The following is a 21,335-nucleotide window of genomic DNA, read 5'->3' as shown; positions in this document are numbered from 1 at the left end:
CTTAGCTCCTCCTCCTCCTCTCTCCTCTCCAATCACTGGCCTGTCACTGCCTCTATGTAAATGGATAGGCAATATCTTGCACTACTAGCACTCTGGAAATCAGTATGGTGGCTTCTCAGAAAATTAGACATAGTACTACCTGAGGACACAGGTCAGGGCAAACACCCAGAAGATGCTTTAACATGTAATAAGGATATATGCTCCAATATGTTCATAGCAGCCTTATTTATAACAGCCAGAAGCTGGAAAGAACTCTTCAACAGAGAAATGTATACAGAAAATGTGGAATATTTACATAATTGCTTAGTACTCAGCTATTAAAAATGATGAATTCGTGAAATTCTTAAACAAATGGATAGAACTAGAAAATATCATCCTGAGTGAGGTAATGCAATCACAAAATAACACACATGGTATGCCCTCACTGATAATTGGATATTAGTTCAAAAGCTCCAAATACCCAAGACACAATTTCTCACATTTTTTTTATCATATCTTTCTCTTTTTCTTCTGTGAGTTCCCCATGACCTTGGTTAAGAACAAGCTGAACTTACTCAGTATTCTTGATTTTCCCTCTTGAACATATTCTACTGGTCAATGATTTTTTTTTATATTAGTACCATTTAAGTGTCTATTACTATAAATGTGTGATGTAATTTGAAAACAGGAAATCTGATTTCTGCACCTACCAGACCTATTTTAATCCTTTAGTGTGTGAGAGAGTTTTATGTCTATTTTAGCTTTGTTTTGTTCATACCAATAAAAAGGGGTTTTGTGTTCTTTCCTGGATTATTTTGAATCTATATGTTGTTTTGAGTAAGATTGAACAGAAATCAAAACATATTTCTAGTCATTTCTCTATCCAATGCATCTACTTCCTTTGGTGAAATGTTGGTTTTTATTTTTGATTTATAACTTTTTTAACTGTTCATTTGTGCAAATACTTTAGCCTAGGCAATAAACCTTTTGTCAGTTAGTCAAGGTAAAGTATTGTTGTAGCTGCCTTATACAAATTTATGACAAAGTAGCAAATATGGAGTAATCCTTCCCAGGGGAAATGGCTCTTATGAACCTCTCCTTACACTTCCTTCAACAGTTTATCTACCCTGGACCAGGGAGATGGCTTGGTCAGGAAAATGTTTTCCCTGAAAGGACTTGAGTTTGATCTCCAGAACTAAAACCTAACTCCAGAATTGGGGAGAAAGAGACAGGAGTTCCTAGCCTGTTCCCACACTTTTTCTTAATAGTATTAAGGACATACCTCTAGAGCACTGGCCAGCCACACAGCACCACCCTGGGGTGGGCATGTTTAATAGCAAAGAAATCAAAAGCACAATATCATCAAATGCAAGTGTGTCTGCAAGGTCATCTCCTCAGTCTTCACTGCAGCTGGAATGTTAGATGGGTCTATTGATTGCAGCTAGATACGGGTCTGTGAATAAGCACAAAGGAGACAGGAGCTGGGGATCCAAGATTAACAAATGCTAACATGTAGGTCAGCCTGTGAGGATGGCATTCACAAATCACAAATGCAATTTAAATGAGACTTGCAGTTTTCTCCTGAGGCTTCAACTGTGATCCTCAACTGCATCTGCCATGGCACAATAGGGTTTAATTTTAATGAAATCAGATTCACCCTTGTTTACCTTTATAGGCCATGCTTGGGGTTCATGTCTAAGAACTCTACTTAGTATTGTGTTTAGAATGTATTTAAAGCTGGAGAGATGGCTCAGCAGTTAAAAGCACTGACTGCTCTTCTGAAGGTCCTGAGTTCAAATCCCAGCAACCACATGGTGGCTCACAACCATCCGTAATGAAATCTGATACCCTCTTCTGGTGTGTCTAAAGACAGCTACAGTGTGTGTGTGTGTGTGTGTGTATAAAACAATAAATAAATAAATCACATCTCTATTATTAGCCGGGCAGTGGTGGCACATGCCTGTAATCGTAGTACTCTGGGAGGCAGAGGCAGGTGGATTTCTGAGCTCGAGGCCAGCCTGGTCTACAGAGTGAGTTCCAGGACAGCCAGTACACAGAGAAATCCTGTCTCGAAAAAGCCAAATCCAAAAAAAAAAAAAAAAAAAAAAAAAAAAAAGAATGTATTTAAAATATTTTCTAATTTTTCTAAATGCATTATAGACTTATATATTATTTTTAATTAGAAAGGGTTTTATTTTCCATATGACATAGTCCAATTATGGTTTTCTTTCTCTCCAGTCTTCCCAATTCTTCCTTCCCATCCTTCCCAGCCAGATCCATCCCATTTCATCTCTCATTAGAAAATAAAAACAGACTTCAAAGGGATAATAATAATATATAATAAAGTAAAATGAACAAATTAGAATAGGACAAAACAAACAAACAGGAAGAGAGAGCCTAAGAAAAGGCACAGGACATAGAGAGAGATGCAGAGACTGACTTTTTTGCATGCTCAAGAATCGCATAAAAGCTGGGAAATTGTATATATATATATATATATATATATATATATATATATATGCATATATATGCAAAGCCTATAGTGTAATAAATAAGTAAGCAAATAAATAAATGGGAAAATTGATATTAAACCTGAAAAGAGAGCCCTGATAAGACACTATGAGACAAGAAACCTCAACCCGGGCGCTAAGCATTCTCTGTAGACCAACTACTGCTGGGCGTGCACACTCCCTTTAGAGTAGTTCGTTTCCCCTAGCAAGACTAAATTGGATAAAACTAAGTTTTCCTTTGTAGATGTTTAACAAAATGGCTTCTGGGTTAGGAATGGGAGCATGTGTCCATGTCTCCTTTTAGTTCTAGGATGCCACCTGGCACAGACCCATACGGGCGATGTGCATGCCCCTGGTGCTCTGCACACTCTCTCAGTCTCTGCGAGGTCATGTGTGTAGTCGTCCTGTTGTATTTAGGTCTTGATTCCTTTGCATGTTTCATTTCTCCTGGCCCTTACAATATTTCATCTCCTGCCTCTTTCTTCGATTTCCCTGAGCACTAGGAGAGTGTTTAATGTAGACATCCATTTAGGGCCGAGTGTTTCAAAATCTGTCACTTTGTGGCTCTCTGAATTTATTTCCATCTGCTGCAGTAGGAAGCTTCTCTGTTGATGGTTAAGCAAGGTTTTTATCTATGAAACATAACAGAATGTCATTAAGTTTCATTTTATTGCTATGTTCTCTTTGTATAGCAGTAGTAAATGTTTTTCTCTTTGTTCCTGCGCTATCTAATCTCATTTTCTTGTCACTCATGCAGTGTCATATATAGGTACCATCTCAGGAACTAGGTCTTAAATCAAATCAGATATGGGTTGGTTGCTTCTATAGGTTTGTGCCACCATTGCCCTAGAGCTTCTTGCAAGGAGTAAATCATTGTAGATGGAAGAGTTTGTAGCTGGGTTGGGGTTTTCATTTCTCCTTTTGGTAGTGTGCAATGTACTTTCCAATCCCAAGATCACTAGCCAGTAGGGGGAAAAGCTCTAGATAGTTACCAGCTAGACTTCTCCATGTTAAAATTAGTTGTATAGATGTTATCTTCATAGGCTTATATTTTTCATTTAAGTGAAAGACCAGCTTAGAGACAGACTTCATGTGAGGTGAGAGATTTAATTTGAGGTTTGTTTGTAATTATCGTTTGCCTGCAGGTGTCCAAAGGCTTCAAGAAAATATGTTGAGAAAATGTTTTTTGTAGTGTACAAGTTGTGTGTGTGTGTGTGTGTGTGTGGTGTGTGTGTGTGTGTAACAATTGTGAAGGAGCTGAGGGAGGAGTACAGGAGGAGTTGGAAGGGGGATAGATGATGCAAACTTATTATCTATGTATGAAATTCTCAAAAACAAACAAAAAGCCCAAATGTTGCTTATGCATTTATATTCCTATTAGTGTGGGCTAGAAGGTGAAATTCCAGCATCCCCTCTAAAACTAGGCTCACTACCATCTGCCAAGGATGTAAGTCTGGATCCCAGTGGAGATGGAATTCTGCTTTCAGCTAAGGATCAAGGCGGAGCTTTGTTACAACCTGGAACCTGTGGATGGCGGCACTGCTGTTTTTTGGTGCCACTGGTATGAGGCAGACAGCTGTTACCTAAGGATTTTCTGTTTTGTTATGTTCTCATTTTGTGTGTGTGTATGTGTGTGTGTGTGTGTGTGTGTGCGTGCGCGTGCGTGCGCACACACATGCGTGTGTCTAATCAGTATTGTTTCCGGTTTGATGGATAAGAAACTCCCAAATACCTAAGTTGTGATACAAGAGGTAAAAGTGGAAGGCTGGAAAGGTACCACCATTGCTTTCCTTTTCCCAGAGTGCCTAGACTGTGTGTCTCTTAATCTTTGCTTCCTTGTGTTTCTTTTGTGCCCTTACAGTTTTCCGAAAAGAATAGGAAAACATAAACATGGAATAGTCATGGAGTAGTCCTTTCTTTAGAGGCAAAATCAATCCAGCTAGTGACTTTTTTTTTCATTTGTTATATTCCCCCCCCCCCTCATTTAGGGGACTTCTCTGATGCTTTAATTCTCATTTTACAGATTCAGGATAGGTTCACCCCATAGGCTCAAAGTCACTCAGCTCACACATTTCAGAGAAATTTCATAAATTACATGACAGAGGCAGAGTTGGCCAGCTCAAAACTATCACCCAGACTCTAGTCATTTGGCCATGGCCAGTGCTCTGAGGACTGCATGTCCTTTGTTCATTGTGTATATATCAAAATCACACCTAAGGCCTTTATCAGCAACATTTTGTCATTATTCATGATACCACTGACATAGTGGTACAAAACTCCTGAGCTTACAGCACAGTGATCCACAGGGCGCTGAAGTGGCCCATAGTCCATTTACTTATGGTTCACCTTGTCTGATTTACAGTTCAGTTCACTCCGGGTTTGAGATATGTGACAAGAGAGGACAGGCATGCCAGAAATGGCTTCCAGTGCTTACACATGCAAAGATCATTAATAGCAAAGCACCAAGGGGGACACAGGAAAGGTTACCAAGAGCCTCGGTGCCTGCATAGGAGCACCAAATGTAGATGTGGTGAAACAAAACAACATGGTAAGACAAGAAAAGCAGTTATCAATATACACAAAATGACAACCCATCTTCTACATGCCTCAAGGATGTGTGCAAGAGGAATGCACATGTACAAGCACATGTGAGTATTTTATAATTCATCGAGTCAGATCATATATGGATTTCCAGCCCTACTTTGTGCTATCTTCTTGTAACATTTGATTTTTCTAGACTAAAACAATAACAACAACAACAACATATCTATAATACTGATTGTCATATGACCCATTTGTTTCTTTTCTTATTGGCATCAACGCAGTCAACTCAAACCTTGCTCAATCTTATGTGATTTGAAGTGATGAAGTTTCCTGCTTCCCTCTTCATCCTGTCTTTGCTCCTTCAACTGCTCCAATAAAATGTAATCTTTTTTTTTTCTTCCAGATAACTGCATGGCATCTCAGACCATCAGTGGTTTCCTATGGCTTTCTGTAATTAAGTCTAGATAGTTTTAGGAGCCACCTTAAGTAGCCATATCATCATGGCCTGGTCTCTGTTCTCTTTGTAGGTATTACCAGATCCGGGTGACCTTGAAAGTGTCCTCAAGGATCCCTCACAGACTGAGTGCTTCCATCGTTGGGCAGTCAGGTGAGTGTAAAGCAGGACTTCTGCCTCAGAGGTAAACCATTATGTGTACTCGTGTGACATGGTCTGGCAAAATAGGGCACTGGTCAGTGTCAACCATTGGACCAGTGAATTCTGTAAAGGCAGAGCCACTATTGGAAGTGGCTCTGTGTGAATAGCATTGTTAAGGACACTTGGCTAAAGAAAAAACATTCTCAGGAGTATCTGGTAGCTGGCAGAAACTGGCTGCAGCAGGTTGGCTAAAGTCATATCTGGGATGAAATTGATAAGAAGCATTACCCAGCAGATAGGTAAGGGGAAGCCTGTTGCTATAGGGTCAGGGGACCAAGTCAGTGAGCAGTCATGCTGGAACTTCCTAGGTACAAGAGTGATTTTTAGCAAGGGAGAGGAAAAGGGGAGAAAGGGCAAATCCTGTCATTGCCATGTTAGCTGTGCTCAGGCCTGCTAGAGAACCTTTCATACCCAGTGTAAAAAGGCTATCAACAAAGCCCAGGTCCTAATTTTGAGCTAGAGAGCTAAATGGAAACCCATGATTTAAGGAGTTAGTCTGTTAGGGCTGAGTGGGAAAAAGGTTAAGTGGGAAACAGAGTATCCTGTGAACAAGAAAATCATGTAAGAGCTTAACTAGTTGAAGTATAGGGTAATTCACAAGCAAATCTGGCAGAACCACATATTATAGTAAGTCTTAAAGGAAATGATTCTGCCTTCAGGGCAGAGGAAAGGAAAACTGCCAAGTACCCATTCAGCATTAGAAGTGGGAGTGACCCTGATTGTCACAAATGAGATGTGGAATAGTGCTGGTCACAGGGCCACTTCATACAACCCATTTTGAATGGGCAACAGCATCAGGGTAACAGCATCAACATCAAAGCATATGCAGTTGAGACCCCACAAATAACATACATAGTTACCTAGTGAAGGCTTGCGATTATTCCCCTAACACAAAGCCTATAGAGAGACTCGGCTGGCCACCTGCCATTTTCTCAAGTCTGAGCAGAAGAGGTGTTAGTTTATCAATTAGTTCACCATGTTCCCAAGATATTTATCTTGTCCAGGAGCAAATCATGCATTTTAGATGAGGAAAGGAGGTTTCATACTCTAATACTAGCTATACTTCCTTCAGTAGACTCAGTGTAATTGAGGAATCATTTCCCTCTTTCCCATCCTATGCTGTTTCTTCCTTTCCTGTCCATGGCATCTACTACAATGGTAGGATACTGGGGTCCTGCTTTGGAGAAACTGACTATATGAACTGAGGTAAATGATCACATTTTGACTTCATTTCTTCACTTGAAATATGAAGACAGAAATTCACCTCCACAGAGTCTTCCTATGTTTACAGAGATGATATACAACAAATATGTTTTATAGAGATGATAAATACAAGTGTGTTGTGATGGGCCATAAAGCAAGGGTCCAGGGGTCTGCTCTGTGAGAGGTCATAAGTCAGAGTTACGAGCCAAGGTCTTGTTCTTAAAATCAAAGCTAAATTTTGGATGAGAGGTGGGAGAGTCAGCTGATTGATAAATGCCATCTGTAGGCCAATGTGGACTTGGTCTTTTTCCTCTCTTATGTTTTTGGCAGCAGAAACTCAGTTCTTTTCATTGGTAATTCCTTCTCTGGAATGGGCAATCCTGCCTGTGAGAGCCAGAGGCTAGGTATGCAGGCACTTTTGGAGCCCATAGAGAAGGAGGCAGTTGAGATTGTGCTGCAAAGACAAAAGAAACCCGTAAGATATGCAATTTTAGGTTAAAGCTCTTTTCCTTCCTGGTCTAGTTTGACAAAGTAATGACTGTGCTGCAGTTCTCATGCCCTTGAGCTCTGCACTCAAATGCTATGTAGACCAGAATGCCAGATATGCTAGCAGGAACTTAAAATCAGATGGTTTCATGGGCAAGAGATACAGTGCAGATTTATTTCTCCTTCAATGAGAATTTTCTAATTATAACACATTCTTCTGTTTGACTATTGTATATGATTCAAAAATTGGTGCTAAAAACAATGGGCTATTCTGCCTGATTATTTTTTCAAGTGAGCTGAGCTTGCTACCCTCGGTGATGGGGGCTAGTGCTACCTGAGGCCTCAGCTAGAAGGGAGTACTCAGGACTTCTTCAGCCATAGTTCAGATCTGTCATCTCATTTCTTGAAGGACAGCTAAGTTCTGCATCTAGTTGAAGTATCAAACTACTTTACTTGTTAGTTCTATTGCTCTGAGATAAAACAAAAATGATTCTACATTGCTTCCTTGCTCTGTGTGGGACTGATAAAGGGTTTTTTCCCTGTATCCCATTGGTCAAATCTAGGACAAGGCTGTCCATTTTTACCTGGAAAGGAAATCTACCCCATCTCTTCCTGCAATGCACTCCCTTCTATCCTGTGTTGGGAGGACACTGACAGCCATGTATATAGGCAATCATCCAAATATACTCCCTATCACTTATAAGTATTTTTGCATAGAAAATAATAAATATGGATATTTTGGAAGCAAAGTATGAGGGAACTAAAAAAAAAATTTAGGAATTTCAAAGCAGGGCCAATGGTATCTTCAACACTCCCTATTGAGTTTTCACTGTAGTATATTCAATTTGTTTTTCTTTCTTTCTTTGTTTGTTCTTTTCAGTTGTCTTTAATGTCATAAACAAAGCTTATTGAGTCTAGAAAAGCAGGATTCAATGGAGGAGAGTGACATGGGCACGGAGATGCTCATATTCCAATCCTTCCTATCCACCCCCAAGCCATATGAAATCAGACGTTATTTTAAAATTTCATTTCTAGGTCCTTATCTATAAGTTGGGCTCAGTGGGTGGTACTCACTTCCCAGGTTTGTGGTATGGACGAAAATTCTGCAAGGAAGATAGTTAGAAAGTACCTGGGCTCAGAGAATGATTAGAATAATTAATTGTTCACTAGGCTAAGTGCAGCTATGATACACAGTGTAGCTATCTATTTAACAATATTTTGCTTTGTGTAGAGTCTTGGTCTTACCCCTGTGGATACAGGTGTTCACATCATGTAGTCTCACAGACCTCTCATAAAATAAATGTCATGATAATGATACAGTAGGGAGATAGTTTGCAGACTCCTGATGTAGCAAATAATTAAGCAGGAACAGAACAGCTTGTTGGAGGTCTCACAGTGGGGCCTAGAAGGTCAAGAACCTGGCCAAAGATGAGGGGTCTGACTGAATGATCTGGCAGAGGCCATGATATGAACCCAACCACTGGAAGCTGGATTCCTCTGTGTTATAATTCTACTCACTACTACTCAGACAGATTGAATCTATTATATTCTTAAGAACTTGAACAGTCCAAGTGAAAAGGTAGACCTGCTGGATTTGTGCCATATGATGGAGAGACGTTTTATCTAAAAAGCAAATAGAGAAATAAAGGGAAGTGCCTTGACCACACAAAACCATTGCTGTTCACATACACAATGTTTTCAGCAGTTCAACAATAGGTATGCTTTCTCTCCTCTTCCACCATGCTGGTTTTTTAGTATCATATAGTATCACATCCCCATGGTTCAGATGGCTTCAATACAGATCCTCTAGGAACAGAACAATGTCACTGAGTTTTACAAGAGAGAATTTTCATGAGTAGATTCTGTATTGCATGGGCATAACCCATGTGTCCCCTTGCTATCTGTCATATTAGTTTTTAAAAAATAATTTGAGGAAATGTTTCTCTGGAAACTGACTATTTTCATTTGGCTTAGCCGAACATCTCCTTGAGTGGATTGTGACAAGCTCTGAGCTTTCACTGGTTAGGAATAATCCTTCCCTTGGGCATTTTAAGAGATCCCAGTATCAGAGAAGGAGCAGGTATTTTATTAGGTGTCAACTGTGACCATAATAGACATGTTCACAGGCATGAGTGTAGGGTACAAAGTGGGACACTTCTATGTGAATGGAGGGACTCTTGGAAGTTTAGCCCTAGCATTAAGGTCTCTGTTATCACCAGAATCAATCAGAATAGAACCAGAACAGGTGATTGTCTTGGGCATCCCTTCACTGTTCTAAAACCTAAGAGAGATTAAAGACTCATCATGCTATATTTCTTTTCTAAATTGATGTAAAACTGGGAAATGATTCAGTGAAGGGATATGGCTATCTGAGAGGCAGGTCATACTCTCTTCAGACCCTAGATTCATCTGTGTTAAAATTCCTTTCACCCAACTCAAAGTCTTCAACCTTCAAGTCAGCTAACTAAGGATTCTCAAGCTTGATGGTGGGACTATTGTACCATGATTAACATGTGATATAAAAGGGCCAGGCAGATTTTAGTCTATTATCAATGAAGCACTTTGCCATGGGTTTAACAAAAACTCATTAATGTAGGAACATAAGTGTTCCCAAGGCAGAGCTGAATCAGGTATGAGACAGTAAGAACTGCGATGTGGTTGAAGAGAGGAAAAGGTTTGACAGGGGTATTTGTAATGTGGGCATCTATTCTGGTAGTTGTGTTGCCACGAATTCCTTAAGATGTTTAACCATCCATGTGCCATGCTGTGTAATTGTGTCTCATTCCTTCCATAATAAGGCTTAATAGCAGGGTGTGCTTTGGCTGTGGCTAACTGGCTAAGCAGAAAGGCAATGGAATACACCCTGGATGCCATTCTGTTTCTCATGCAATTGGGTTGCTTGAAATTCTCATTGTTTTCTGCATTACTCTAAAGGAATACTAATTTCTCTATTCTTAGTAGGTAAGAAGACATAGCATGTATATACTCCTCATATCAATTGATTTTAGGTTGCATTTGTGTGTGTGTGTGTGTGTGTGTGTGTATATATATATATATATATATATATATATATATATATATATATATACACATCAATAGAATAAACATGTATTGTAAAGGAAATTTACTAGATTGGTTTACATGATACATAGTAGTTCAACAATGGCTGTCTGTATATTAGAAATCCTGAGAACTTAGTAACTACAAAATCCATAAGGCTGGATCAATATATATGGCACTAAAGGCCAGGAGGATCTCTGAAGAGCCATGGGTCTTGAGTCTACTTTCTTAGCTAAAACAGCTGGTATCCAGTGGCAGTAGCACCTGGCAACAGTAGGGACAACCATGTAGTGAATATCATCACCATCAAGGAGCAAAGGCATAAGACAAAAGCAAAGTTTTCCTCTCATGACTGTTTATATCTGTCCTGATACCAAGATTGATCGTCCCTGTCTCAGTTAATCCTTCCTGGAAATGTCTCACAGCTCCACCCAGAGACACACTGATCCCATATCCAGTTAAACAGACAACCAGAATTAAACACATCTATACATAAACATTTGCACCCTTGGGAGTGCTTGGATTTGTGTATATAGGAAGGGCTAATCATACCACATCTGTTTAAAAATACTACCCGAATCTATAAGGCCAAATCAACATTTTTTTCTGCATCCAATAAAATGCTCAGATTCCTCTTAGAAACCAGGAAACCTAAACAATTAGGAAAGGCCCAAATGGAAATTAATTGAAATGTGAGGATTAAGGTATTCCAACCAGGAAGCCTAGATTTAAGGCACTTCAAAATCTAATTATGTGACTTCAAAGCATCCTCACTCCCTCTTCTTCTGATTTCAGGGCCTCAGTTAGCATGCGTATGACAATGGAAAGACATTTAAAAATAGTTACCTTGGGTATCTACCTCCATAAAAAGGTTCTGTTTAATAAAGTCTGTCATTTCTTCCTCCTCCTGAGATAGTAAAGAAAAGCAGAAAGTCATTTCCCCAGGGAAGGATCAATTAGGGCAGACATGGCAGGGAGGTGCCCATCAAAGTGTACTGAGGCTGTAGGAAATGATTAGGTTAAGAGCAGGCATCTGCTTGTGTCTGCTCATCAAAGCAAAGGAAAAGATAGCAGAGTAAATTGTGGAAATGTATAAAATTCACAGTGATTAGTTTTCGTAATGTTTTGAGAGGTAATTTCCATTTCCACTAAGTGAAAGCACTTAAGAGCTTCACTGTGTAGGGGCGGGGAGAGACATTTATTTCTCAAATGAATCAATCTAATTTCTTTTCATGGTCCATTAAAGTGCACCTAAATATCAAATATGCCTGTTTTCCTGGAGAATGCTAAGCAGGTAAAACACTCATCTCTTAGGCTGTGATCCAGCTAAGGTCTGAGGACTGGCAGCTCAAGGTTGACAAAGTGGCTGCCTGCTTTAATCCTTGGAAACTCAAAGAGGTATTACAGTCCATTACAATACAATCTGCTCAGCTGCAGCCAAGTCAAAGGAGCTGCTTGGGAATAACAATGGCCAGAGTTTCCTTACCTCTGCCCCTATTCACTCTAAAAACCTTCTCTGTCAGCTGCCCAGGGACTCAGCTTTTGTGTCAAGTTAGGATCCCTTTGCTCCTGAGATGACATCTTAAAGCTGCCTGGGTTCAGAGTCTGCTTCAAGAATTTCATTACATCATCTGTTATGTCCGCTGCTTTGATTGACAGATGCCCCTGCTCCTGGTGTCCATTCTATTCTGGATGCCTGTCTCTTCATTCCAGTGTTCTATTTTGCTGCACTAGATAGGCAGAAATACTGCTTGTGGTCCCCATGAGTAGATTGTACAAGGGTGATCATCCCTGTTAGCATAAATGGCCCTTACCTCAGTGTCCTTTAAACAATTTGTAAAAGCAGGCTTGATCCCTCCCAATGTGACTTTGTCTACTTCTGTACCACATCTATCCTACTGAAGCTTGTTTCCTCTAACTAGAATCCATGTCTTTACTATGGAGGACTACATGCAAGGCACAACATTTGTTCTAAGCACCGATCTTTCCAGGAAATTTGAATATCACTTTCTTGCTTCCCCAATACAAGTTCTGTCCTGGGCTAGTAGTTATTAATGTAGAAGCTTGGAGGCTCAGCTCCCCAGCCTCTAGAAGACAGAAAGGTGACACGAAGCACATGCTGAAAGCTTATGGGATATGCTAGCCCTGCTTTTCTTTCTTTCCACCCAGCTTCCCACTGCCCCTGTAACCTCACTGAAGCTAAAACCCTTACTTAATAAATAACTGATATCCACAGCTTTGTCAAACTTAGAATCTTCTAGGTACAGAGAGCTGGGAGTTGCCAGATTATGATTAAACTAACTCTTTCTAACCCTATGACTTTCATATAGCTCTCTCTATATTCAATAATCATTAGGAAAGAGCCTACCTAGCCAAAGATTGATTACGTTGGTATATGTCATTGATAGATTTCTTGGGAGTCCAAATATTCACAAGAACATATCTGCATAACATACAAGATACCATATCTGCATATCACCACCATACTTCAAACATGGACAATTTCTCTCTCCCTGACACAGTTGTTGTTCATTCTTTTAAGGTGCCTGCTAGACCTCAAATTTCTAGTTCCTCAAAATTGGATGAGTATGAGGCACTGTTAATACACAACACAGAGACACTTGGGCATATGCTATGAATGGGAAGGAAAGTGGTAATCATTGTTAGAAATGGGGTTCAGGAAGAGAGACCCAAGGTCTAGGGTTCAAGGAAAGACCATCTGGGAAAGTTTCTGTCAGGCATACCTGGGTTGCCCAGGGTCAGCAGTACAAACTCCCTCTATTTGGAAAATGAGCAAGGTCCCTAAGTGCATCTCCATGACATTTGACAGCACCTCTCTGTCCATGTCCTCACAGTTGGAGCCTACTAAGCTTCTAGGATAAGATCTAATCCTCTCCTGGGGAGTATCACCTTGACTTATAGGAGAAAAGACTACATAAGCTACATTGCATTTACCAAAGGGACCTAGAAGAAGAAGAAGAAGAAGAAGAAGAAGAAAAAGAAGAAGAAGAAGATTAAGAAGAAGAAGAGGAGGAGACATTGAAATAATTGGCACATGCATCCAGAGATTTTAGCATAGAGCTTCAGAGAGCTTATTTCAGTGACAGGTATGAACAATCAACGACAGTGTCTCCAGAAATAAATACTTGGTTCTGTTCAACTTACCTAAGCGGTCTTGAACTCCTCATTACCTTCTCTGGGCCTCAGTTTTTTACCTCTATACAATGTTATCAACTATACTCTCTGTGAGTGTAGAAGTACACACAGCATTGCTATCCTAAGACTTTGATAGGCTTACTGGCTACTGATAACTTCCTTTTAGGAATTTAGTTTTTCATGCATAGCAAGCAAGCAAGCAAGTAAAGAAAAAATGCTCCAGGGGCCAAAGTAATAGTGCAGATTGTTTGTGTGTGCATGCACATATGTGTGTGCATACATGTGTGCTTAAAGACCTTGGACCAGGCACTAAGTGCTTGAACTCTCTAAATACACATGGGCTCAGCTGAAGGTGCCATTGACAGTGGGGGAAGTTTGGAAGATTCCACCACAGTATTCTCTATTTTACTAGATGGTGGTTAGCGGGACTGTGTGCCTGTCCAAGGTCGTTATAGATATAAATCTATGCTCAGTAAGCCGGCACATTACATTATCTATCTAGGGATTTCTGTTTCCTGAAAGATCAAGCAAAAAGGGCACTCTTGGGTTTTTGTTTGTTTGTTTGTTTTATAGAATGCCTTTGATCCATTGTTTTACATATGGGTACCTAGTACAAATTAGGACCATATTACTTCAGAAAATCTAATGAAGCCAACTGTTTTACCATACAGGCACAGCCATGTGAACAAGATGCATTTTAAATGGGAACAGGGATGCCTTAGTGAAATCAACTGGGAGACTAGAGTTCCCACAGTCTGGCTTTCATTCCAACTGTATATACTCCTTCCTGTTGATGTCAAAGAAAGAATGTGGCTTATGTCAAAGTTCAGGAATGAAAACTAGGCCAACATACCACCTGCACTGCCTTATATATATAGGACGTTCTGAAGTTCTAGAATTATGCATTTTTGAGAGTAGGTTTCAGCTAATTAGAAATATCTCAGAAGTGTAGTGAATCTTTGAAGCTGTTGCTTTTACATGGGATGCTCTTGAAGTAAGAGAATGCATTTGGTTTTCTTTTTTGTTGCTTTGGAATAGTGCATTCACTTTTTGAAGATCTTACTTATTTCAATGCAGGGCACATACATTCTTAAGGAAACTGAATCTTGGGGAAATTGAAATGTAGAAATGAAATCTCCATGCCTAAACCATCCAGCCTGGGACATCAGCTCCTTTTTGATGTGGTCACATGTTCTTACTGCAGTTGGAAGTAATGAATTTGAAGCCACTGATTCTTATGTGGTTACAGGTAAATAAAGTCTCACAAAGAAACCACACTGGAATTTGGATGGGCAGTGTCAATTATCTTGAACTCCTGCTAAATATAGGATCCATTTCCTGCTTCTCTTCTATTCCTTCTCTTCCTCTTCCTCCCCACTTTTCTTCTTTGCTTCTATTTCCTTTTGTCATCTTCACTTGATCCTGCCCTCTTTCTCTTCCTGTTTTCCTCTCCTGTACTTTCAACCCATTATGATAGTGACAGCAGTAGGTATTGGTTACAAAAAGATCTCTCTCCCCCAGACACTCTTCTATGTTCTTTGAACTTATCATGCATTGATTAGCAATAGGAATTTTTGTGAGAAATCAACTATTATATGATTTTGTCTTTATGGAACCATCAAAGCATCATGTCATCTTAGGGGGTAGTCATCAGATATGAAATCTATCCATGACTGAAATGTCTTTAGATGATGTTTAAATGCATTTGGGATAGGTACTATTGCTGTCTTTATTGTGAAGAGAAAATCCTGATGTTCTCACAGTAATTGGGAGCCAGGATTCTAACCTAGGAATTCTGGATCCAAACAGAGCACAACTGTTGCTGCTTGCCCACTCTAGAGCAATTGTAAGTGCGTTATTGGGTCGCAGTGTGCTCTGCACCATCAGCTTTAACGTTTGCTTGGAGTCATGTCTAATTCCTCTTCATTGGGTTCATTCTTAGGTCAGAGCTTTAAAACTTGGATATCCCTTTACCTGGAACTTGACTCCTTCACAACATTTGTTTAGTGTCCCATCAATTAATACAGGTTGGGTTCAAATATTTCATTTTGAGAGAGGCATTCTTGCATGGACATATTTTAAATTGATTTCTATTTACCTATTGTCACCTGATCCTTTGTTTTTTAGTTTGATCCATTTTCCTAAGAATTTCATGAATTCATCATTTCGAATAGCAGAGTAGTACTCCATTGTGTAAATGTACCACATTTTCTGTATCCATTCCTATGTTGAGGGACATCTGGGTTCTTTCCAACTTCTGGCTATTATAAACTAGGCTGCTATGAATATTGTGGAGCATGTGTCCTTATTACATGTTGGAGCATCTTCTGGGTATATGCCCAGGAGTGGTATAGCTGGGTCCACAGGTAGTACTATGTCTAATTTTCTGAGGAATCACCAAACTGATTTCCAGAGTGGTTGTACCAGCTTGCAATCTCACCAGCAATGGAGGAGTATTCCTCTTTCTCCATATCCTTGCCAGCATCTGCTGTTCCCTGAGTTTTTGATCTTAGCCATTCTGATTGGTATGAGGTGAAATCTCAGGGTTGTTTTGATTTGTATTTCCCTGATGACTAAGGATGTTGAATAGTGCTTCTCAGCTATTTGGTATTCCTCAGTTAAGAATTCTTTGTTTAGCTCTGTACCCCATTTTTAATAGGGTTATTTGGTTCTTTGGAGTCTAACTTCTTGAGTTCTTTGTATATATTGGATATTAGTGCTCTATGGGATGTAGGGTTAGTAAAAATCTTTTCCCAATCTGTTGGTTGCTGCTTTGTCCTTTTGACAGTGTCCTTTGCCTTATAGAAGCTTTGCAATTTTAAGAGGTCCCATTTGTCAATTCTTGATCTTGTTGGTGTTCTGTTCAGGAAAATTTCCCCTCTCCTCAAGGGTCTTCCCCATTTTCTTTTCTATTAGTTTCATTATCTGATTTTATGTGGAGGTCCTTGATCCACTTGGACTCGAGCTTTGTACAAGGAAATAGGAATGGGTTGATTTGCATTATCCTCCATTCTGACCACCAGTTAAATGAGCACCATTTGTTGAAAATGCTATCTTTTTTCCACTGGATGGTTTAGCTCCTTTTTCAAAGATCAAGTGACCAGAGGTGTGTGGGTTCATTTCTGGGTCTTCAATTCTATTTTATTGATCTACCTTCCTATCACTGTACCAATACCATGCAGTTTTTAATCACAATTGCTCTGTAGTATTGCTTGAGGTCAGGGATGGTGATTCATCCAGAAGTTCTTTTATGGTTGAGAATAGTTTTTGCTATCCTGGGTTTTTTGTTATTCCAGATGAACTTGCAAATTGCTCCTTCTACCTCTATGAAGAATTGATTTGGAATTTTGATTGGGGTTGCACTGAATTTGTAGCCAGCAAGATGGCCATTTTTGCTATATTCAATCTGCTAATCTATGAGCATGGGAGATCTTTCCATCTTCTGAGATATTCAATTTCTTTCTTCAGAGACTTGAAGTTCTTGTTATACAGATCTTTCACTTGCTTACTTAGAATCACATCAAGGTGTTTTATATTATTTGTGACTATATTGTTTATATTAATATATTAAATATTAATTAATTAATTAAATATTTATATTATTTGTGAAGGATGTTGTTTCTCTAATTTCTTATCCTGTTTATCCTTTGAGTAGAGGAAAGCCATTGATTTGTTTGCGTTAATGTTACATCCAGCCACTTTGCTGAAATTGATTATCAGTTTTAGGAGTTCTCTGGTGGAATTTTTGGGGTCACTTAAGTATATTATCATATTATCTACAAATAGCGATATTTTGACTTCTTCCTTTCCAATTTGTAACCCTTTGACCTCCTTTTGTTTTCTAATTGCTCTGGTTAGGACTTCAAGTACTATAGATATGGAGACTTTTCTAGTTCCTGATTTTAGTGGGATTGCTTCCAGTTTCTCTCCATTTAGTTTGATTTTGGCTACTGGTTTACTCTGCATTGCTTTTACTCCATTTAGGTATGGACCTTGAATTCCTGATCTTTCCAAAACTTTTAACATGAATGGGTGTTGGATTTTGTCAAATGCTTTCTCAGGATCTAATGAAATGATTATTTTTTTTCTTTGAGTTCGTTTATATAGTGGATTATGGTGATGGATTTCCATATATTAAACCATCCCTGCATCTCTGGGATGAAGCCTATTTTATCATGACGATGACGGATGATCATTTTGATGTGTTCTTGGATCCTGTTTGCAAGAATTTTATTGAGTATTTTTGCATTGATATTCATAAGGGAAATTGGTCTGAGGTTCTTCTTCTTTGTTAGGTGTTCTTGTAGTTTAGGTTTCAGAGTAATTGTGGCTTCATAGAACAAATTGGGTAGTGTTCCTTCTGTTTCTAGTTTCTAGTTTGAAGAGTATTGGTATTAGGTCTTCTTTGAAGGTCTGATAGAATTCTGCACTAAACCCATTTGGTCCTGAGCTTTTTTTGGTTGGAAGACTACTAATGACTGTTTCTATTTCATTAGGGGTTATGGGACTGTTGATATTGTTTATCTGATTCTGATTTATCCTTGGTACCTGTATCAGCTTAGAAAATTGTCCATTTTGCCCAAATTTTCCAGTTTTGTTGAGTATAGGCTTTTGTAGTAGGATCTGATGATTTTTTTAATTTCCTCAGTTTCTGTTGTTATGTCTCCCTTTTCCTTTCTGATTTTGTTAATTTGGATACTAGCTCTGTGCCCTCTGGTTAATCTGGCTGAGTGTTGTTGATTTTCTCAAAGAACCGGGTCTTGGTTTGGTTGAATCTTTGTATAGTTGAATCTTTTCATTTTTACTTAGTTGATTTCAGCCATGAGTTTTATTATTTCCTGCCTTCTATTCCTCTTAGGTGTATTTGCTTCTTTTTGTTTTAGACCTTTCAATGTGCTGTCAAGCTGATAGTGTATGTACTCTCCAGTTTCCTTTTCTTTTCTTCAGGAGGCACTCAGAGCTAGGAGTTTTCCTCTTAGCACTGCTTTCATTGTGTTCCATAAGTTTGGGCATATTGTATCTTCATTTTCATTAAAATCTAAAATGTCCTTAATTTATTTCTTTCTTTATTCCTTGACCAAGTCATCATTGAGTATAGTGTTATTCAGTTTCCATATTATGTGGGCTATCTATTGTTTTTGTTGTTGTTGAAGACCAGCCTTAGTCTGTGGTGATCTGATAAGATGCATGGGATTATTTCAATCTTCTTGTATCTGTTGAGGCCTTTTTTGTGACTGATTATATGGTCAATTTTGGAGAAGGTGCCATGTGGTGCTGAGAAGATATAGTCCTTTGTTTTAGCATAAAATATTCTATAGATATTTGTTAAATCCATTTGTTTTATAACTTCTGATAGTTTCACTGTGTGAGGTGCAATGTGTACTTTGAGCTTTAGTAAAATTTCTTTTATTAATGTCGGTGCCCTTCCATTTGGAGCATAGATGTTCATAATTGAGAGTTCTTCTTGGTAGATTTTTCCTTTGATTAGTATGAAGTATCTTTCCTTATCTTTTTTGATAAATTTAGGTTGAAAGTCGATTTTATTCAGTATTTGAATGGCTACTCCAGCTTGTTTCTTGGGACCATTTGCTTGGAAAATTATTTTTCTATCTTTTCCTTTGAGGTAGCATCTGTTTTTGTCACTGAGGTGGGTTTCTTGTATGCAGCAAAATGTTGGGTCCTGTTTATATATTTAGTCTGCATTGATATTAAGAGATATTAAGGAAAAGTGATTGTTGCTTCCTGGTATTTTTGTTGTTAGAGGTGGAATTATGGTTGTGTGGCTATGTTCTTTTTGGTTTGTTAAAAGATTATTTTCTTTCTTTTTCTACAGTATAGCTTGCCTCCTTGTATTGGAGTTTATTTATTATCCTTTGATGATCTGGATATGCGGAAATATATTGTGTAAATTTGTTTTTGTCATGGAATATCTTGGTTTCTCCATCTATGGAAATTTAGAGATTTGCTGGGTATAGTGGCCTGGGCTGGCATTTGTGTTCTCTTAGGGTCTGCATGACACCTACCCAGGATCTTTTATAGTATCCTGCCCAGGATCTTTTATAGTCTTTTATAGTATCTGGTGAGAAGTCTGGTGTAAATCTGATAGTCCTACCTTTATATGTTACGTGACCTTTTCCCCTTACTGCTTTTAATGTTCTTTCTTTTTTTTTGTGCATTTGATGTTTTGATTATTATGTGATGGGAGGAATTTCTTTTCTGCTTTAATCCATTTGGAATTCTGTAGACTTCTTGTTTGTCCATGAGTATCTCTTTCTTTAGGTTAGGGAAGTTTTCTTTTATAATTTTGTGGAAGATATTTACTGACTCCTTAAGTTGGGGATCGTCACTTTTTCCATACCTATTATTTTTAGGTTTGGTCTTCTCATTGTGCCATGGATTTCCTGGATATTTTGGATTAGAAACTTTTTGCATTTTTCATTTTCTTTGACTGTTGTGTCCATGTTTTCTATCATATCCTCTACACTTGTGATTCCTTCTTGTATCTCGTACTCTGTTGGTGATACTTGCATCTATGACTACTGATCTCTTTTCTAGGATTCCTATCCTATCTCCAGGATTGTCTCCCTTTGTGATTTCTTTATTAATTCTATTTCCATTTTGAGATCCTGTATGATTTTGTTCAATTCCTTTACTGTTCAGTTATTTTCCTGTAATTGTTTAAAGGATTTTTGTGTATTTTTTTCCTTAAGTGGTTCTACCTGTTTACCTGTATTTTCCTGTATTTCTTTAAAGGGCTTATGTCCTTAATGTCCTCTATCAGCATCATGAGATGTGATTTTAAATCCAAATCTTGCTTTTCCAATGTGTTGGGGTGTCCTGGACTTGCTGTGGTGGGAGACCTGGGTTCTGATGATGCCAAATAGCCTTGGTTTCTGTTGGTAAGGTTCTTTCCCTTGCCTTTCACCATCTGGTTATCTCTGGTGTTAGTTGGACTTGCTTTCTCTGGCTGAAGCTTGTCGTTCCTATGGGCCTGTAAGACTGTGTCAGCACTCCTGGGAGACCACCTCTCTTCTGGTGGGACCTGTGTACAGAGAGCTCTTGAGCGGACCCAGCTCCTGGGTATAGATGGAGACTGAAATCGTCCTGTCTCAGCTTCTCTACCTTTCCTGTGCCCTGTGAGCTCCTGGCCAGTCCTACTCTGGACAGCTTTAGAAAGTGGCAAGCTTACCTCTGAGCCTGGAAATAAGAACACTCCTGGGATACCAGCTCTCTCCTGGCAGAATTCATGCACAGAGAGCTGTGGAGTAGTCCCAACTTCCAGGTGCAGATTGAGACAGACTCACCTTTCCTCTTAAATTTAATAATAATCCTGCATTCAGAAAATAATGAACATTTTTAATGTGGAGGAAAATTTTTAGTTTTTCCTCCATGTACATTCTGCATGATGGATCCAGAGAATAGGATGCTATGCCATTAGAAGTCATAAGACCAAGACTCTTATTAAGACAAGCAGACTTCCCGCAATGTAGATATCAACTCATGTTATCAACTGAAGCTAAAAGAAGCTATCCCTGCCCAGCGGTCATATAACGAAACCACTTGGCTTTTGTTGATTTACTTTTGGAAACAGTATTGTTTGGTGATTGTCCATTAGTCATGGGCACAGTATCCAAAGAGGTTTTTACTGTGTACACAAATATTTTTGACTTTGTGCTTGGTAGGCTATTGAGTCATGCCAGCATCCAGGAAATGTTGAGTCTCTCCTATTGTTGATGTCATCA

At 38.9% G+C, this 21,335-nt stretch overlaps 1 protein-coding gene across 1 annotated transcript in view; it reads left to right on the top strand.

The window, feature by feature from the left end:
- Fam135b (family with sequence similarity 135 member B) overlaps positions 1 to 21,335 on the top strand; it is a 185,133-nt gene that overhangs the window by 50,271 nt on the left and 113,527 nt on the right. Inside the window, exon 2 of the mRNA XM_052160989.1 lies at positions 5,561 to 5,640. Coding sequence (XP_052016949.1) covers positions 5,561 to 5,640 — 80 coding nt within the window. The remainder of the gene's footprint in view (positions 1 to 5,560; positions 5,641 to 21,335) is intronic.

This window comes from Apodemus sylvaticus, chromosome 17 (genome assembly GCF_947179515.1).
Source record: "Apodemus sylvaticus chromosome 17, mApoSyl1.1, whole genome shotgun sequence".
Classification (NCBI taxonomy): Eukaryota; Metazoa; Chordata; class Mammalia; order Rodentia; family Muridae; genus Apodemus; species Apodemus sylvaticus.
The sequence above is the reverse complement of the archived record's forward strand: the minus strand, read 5'-3'. Positions and strand labels throughout refer to the sequence as shown.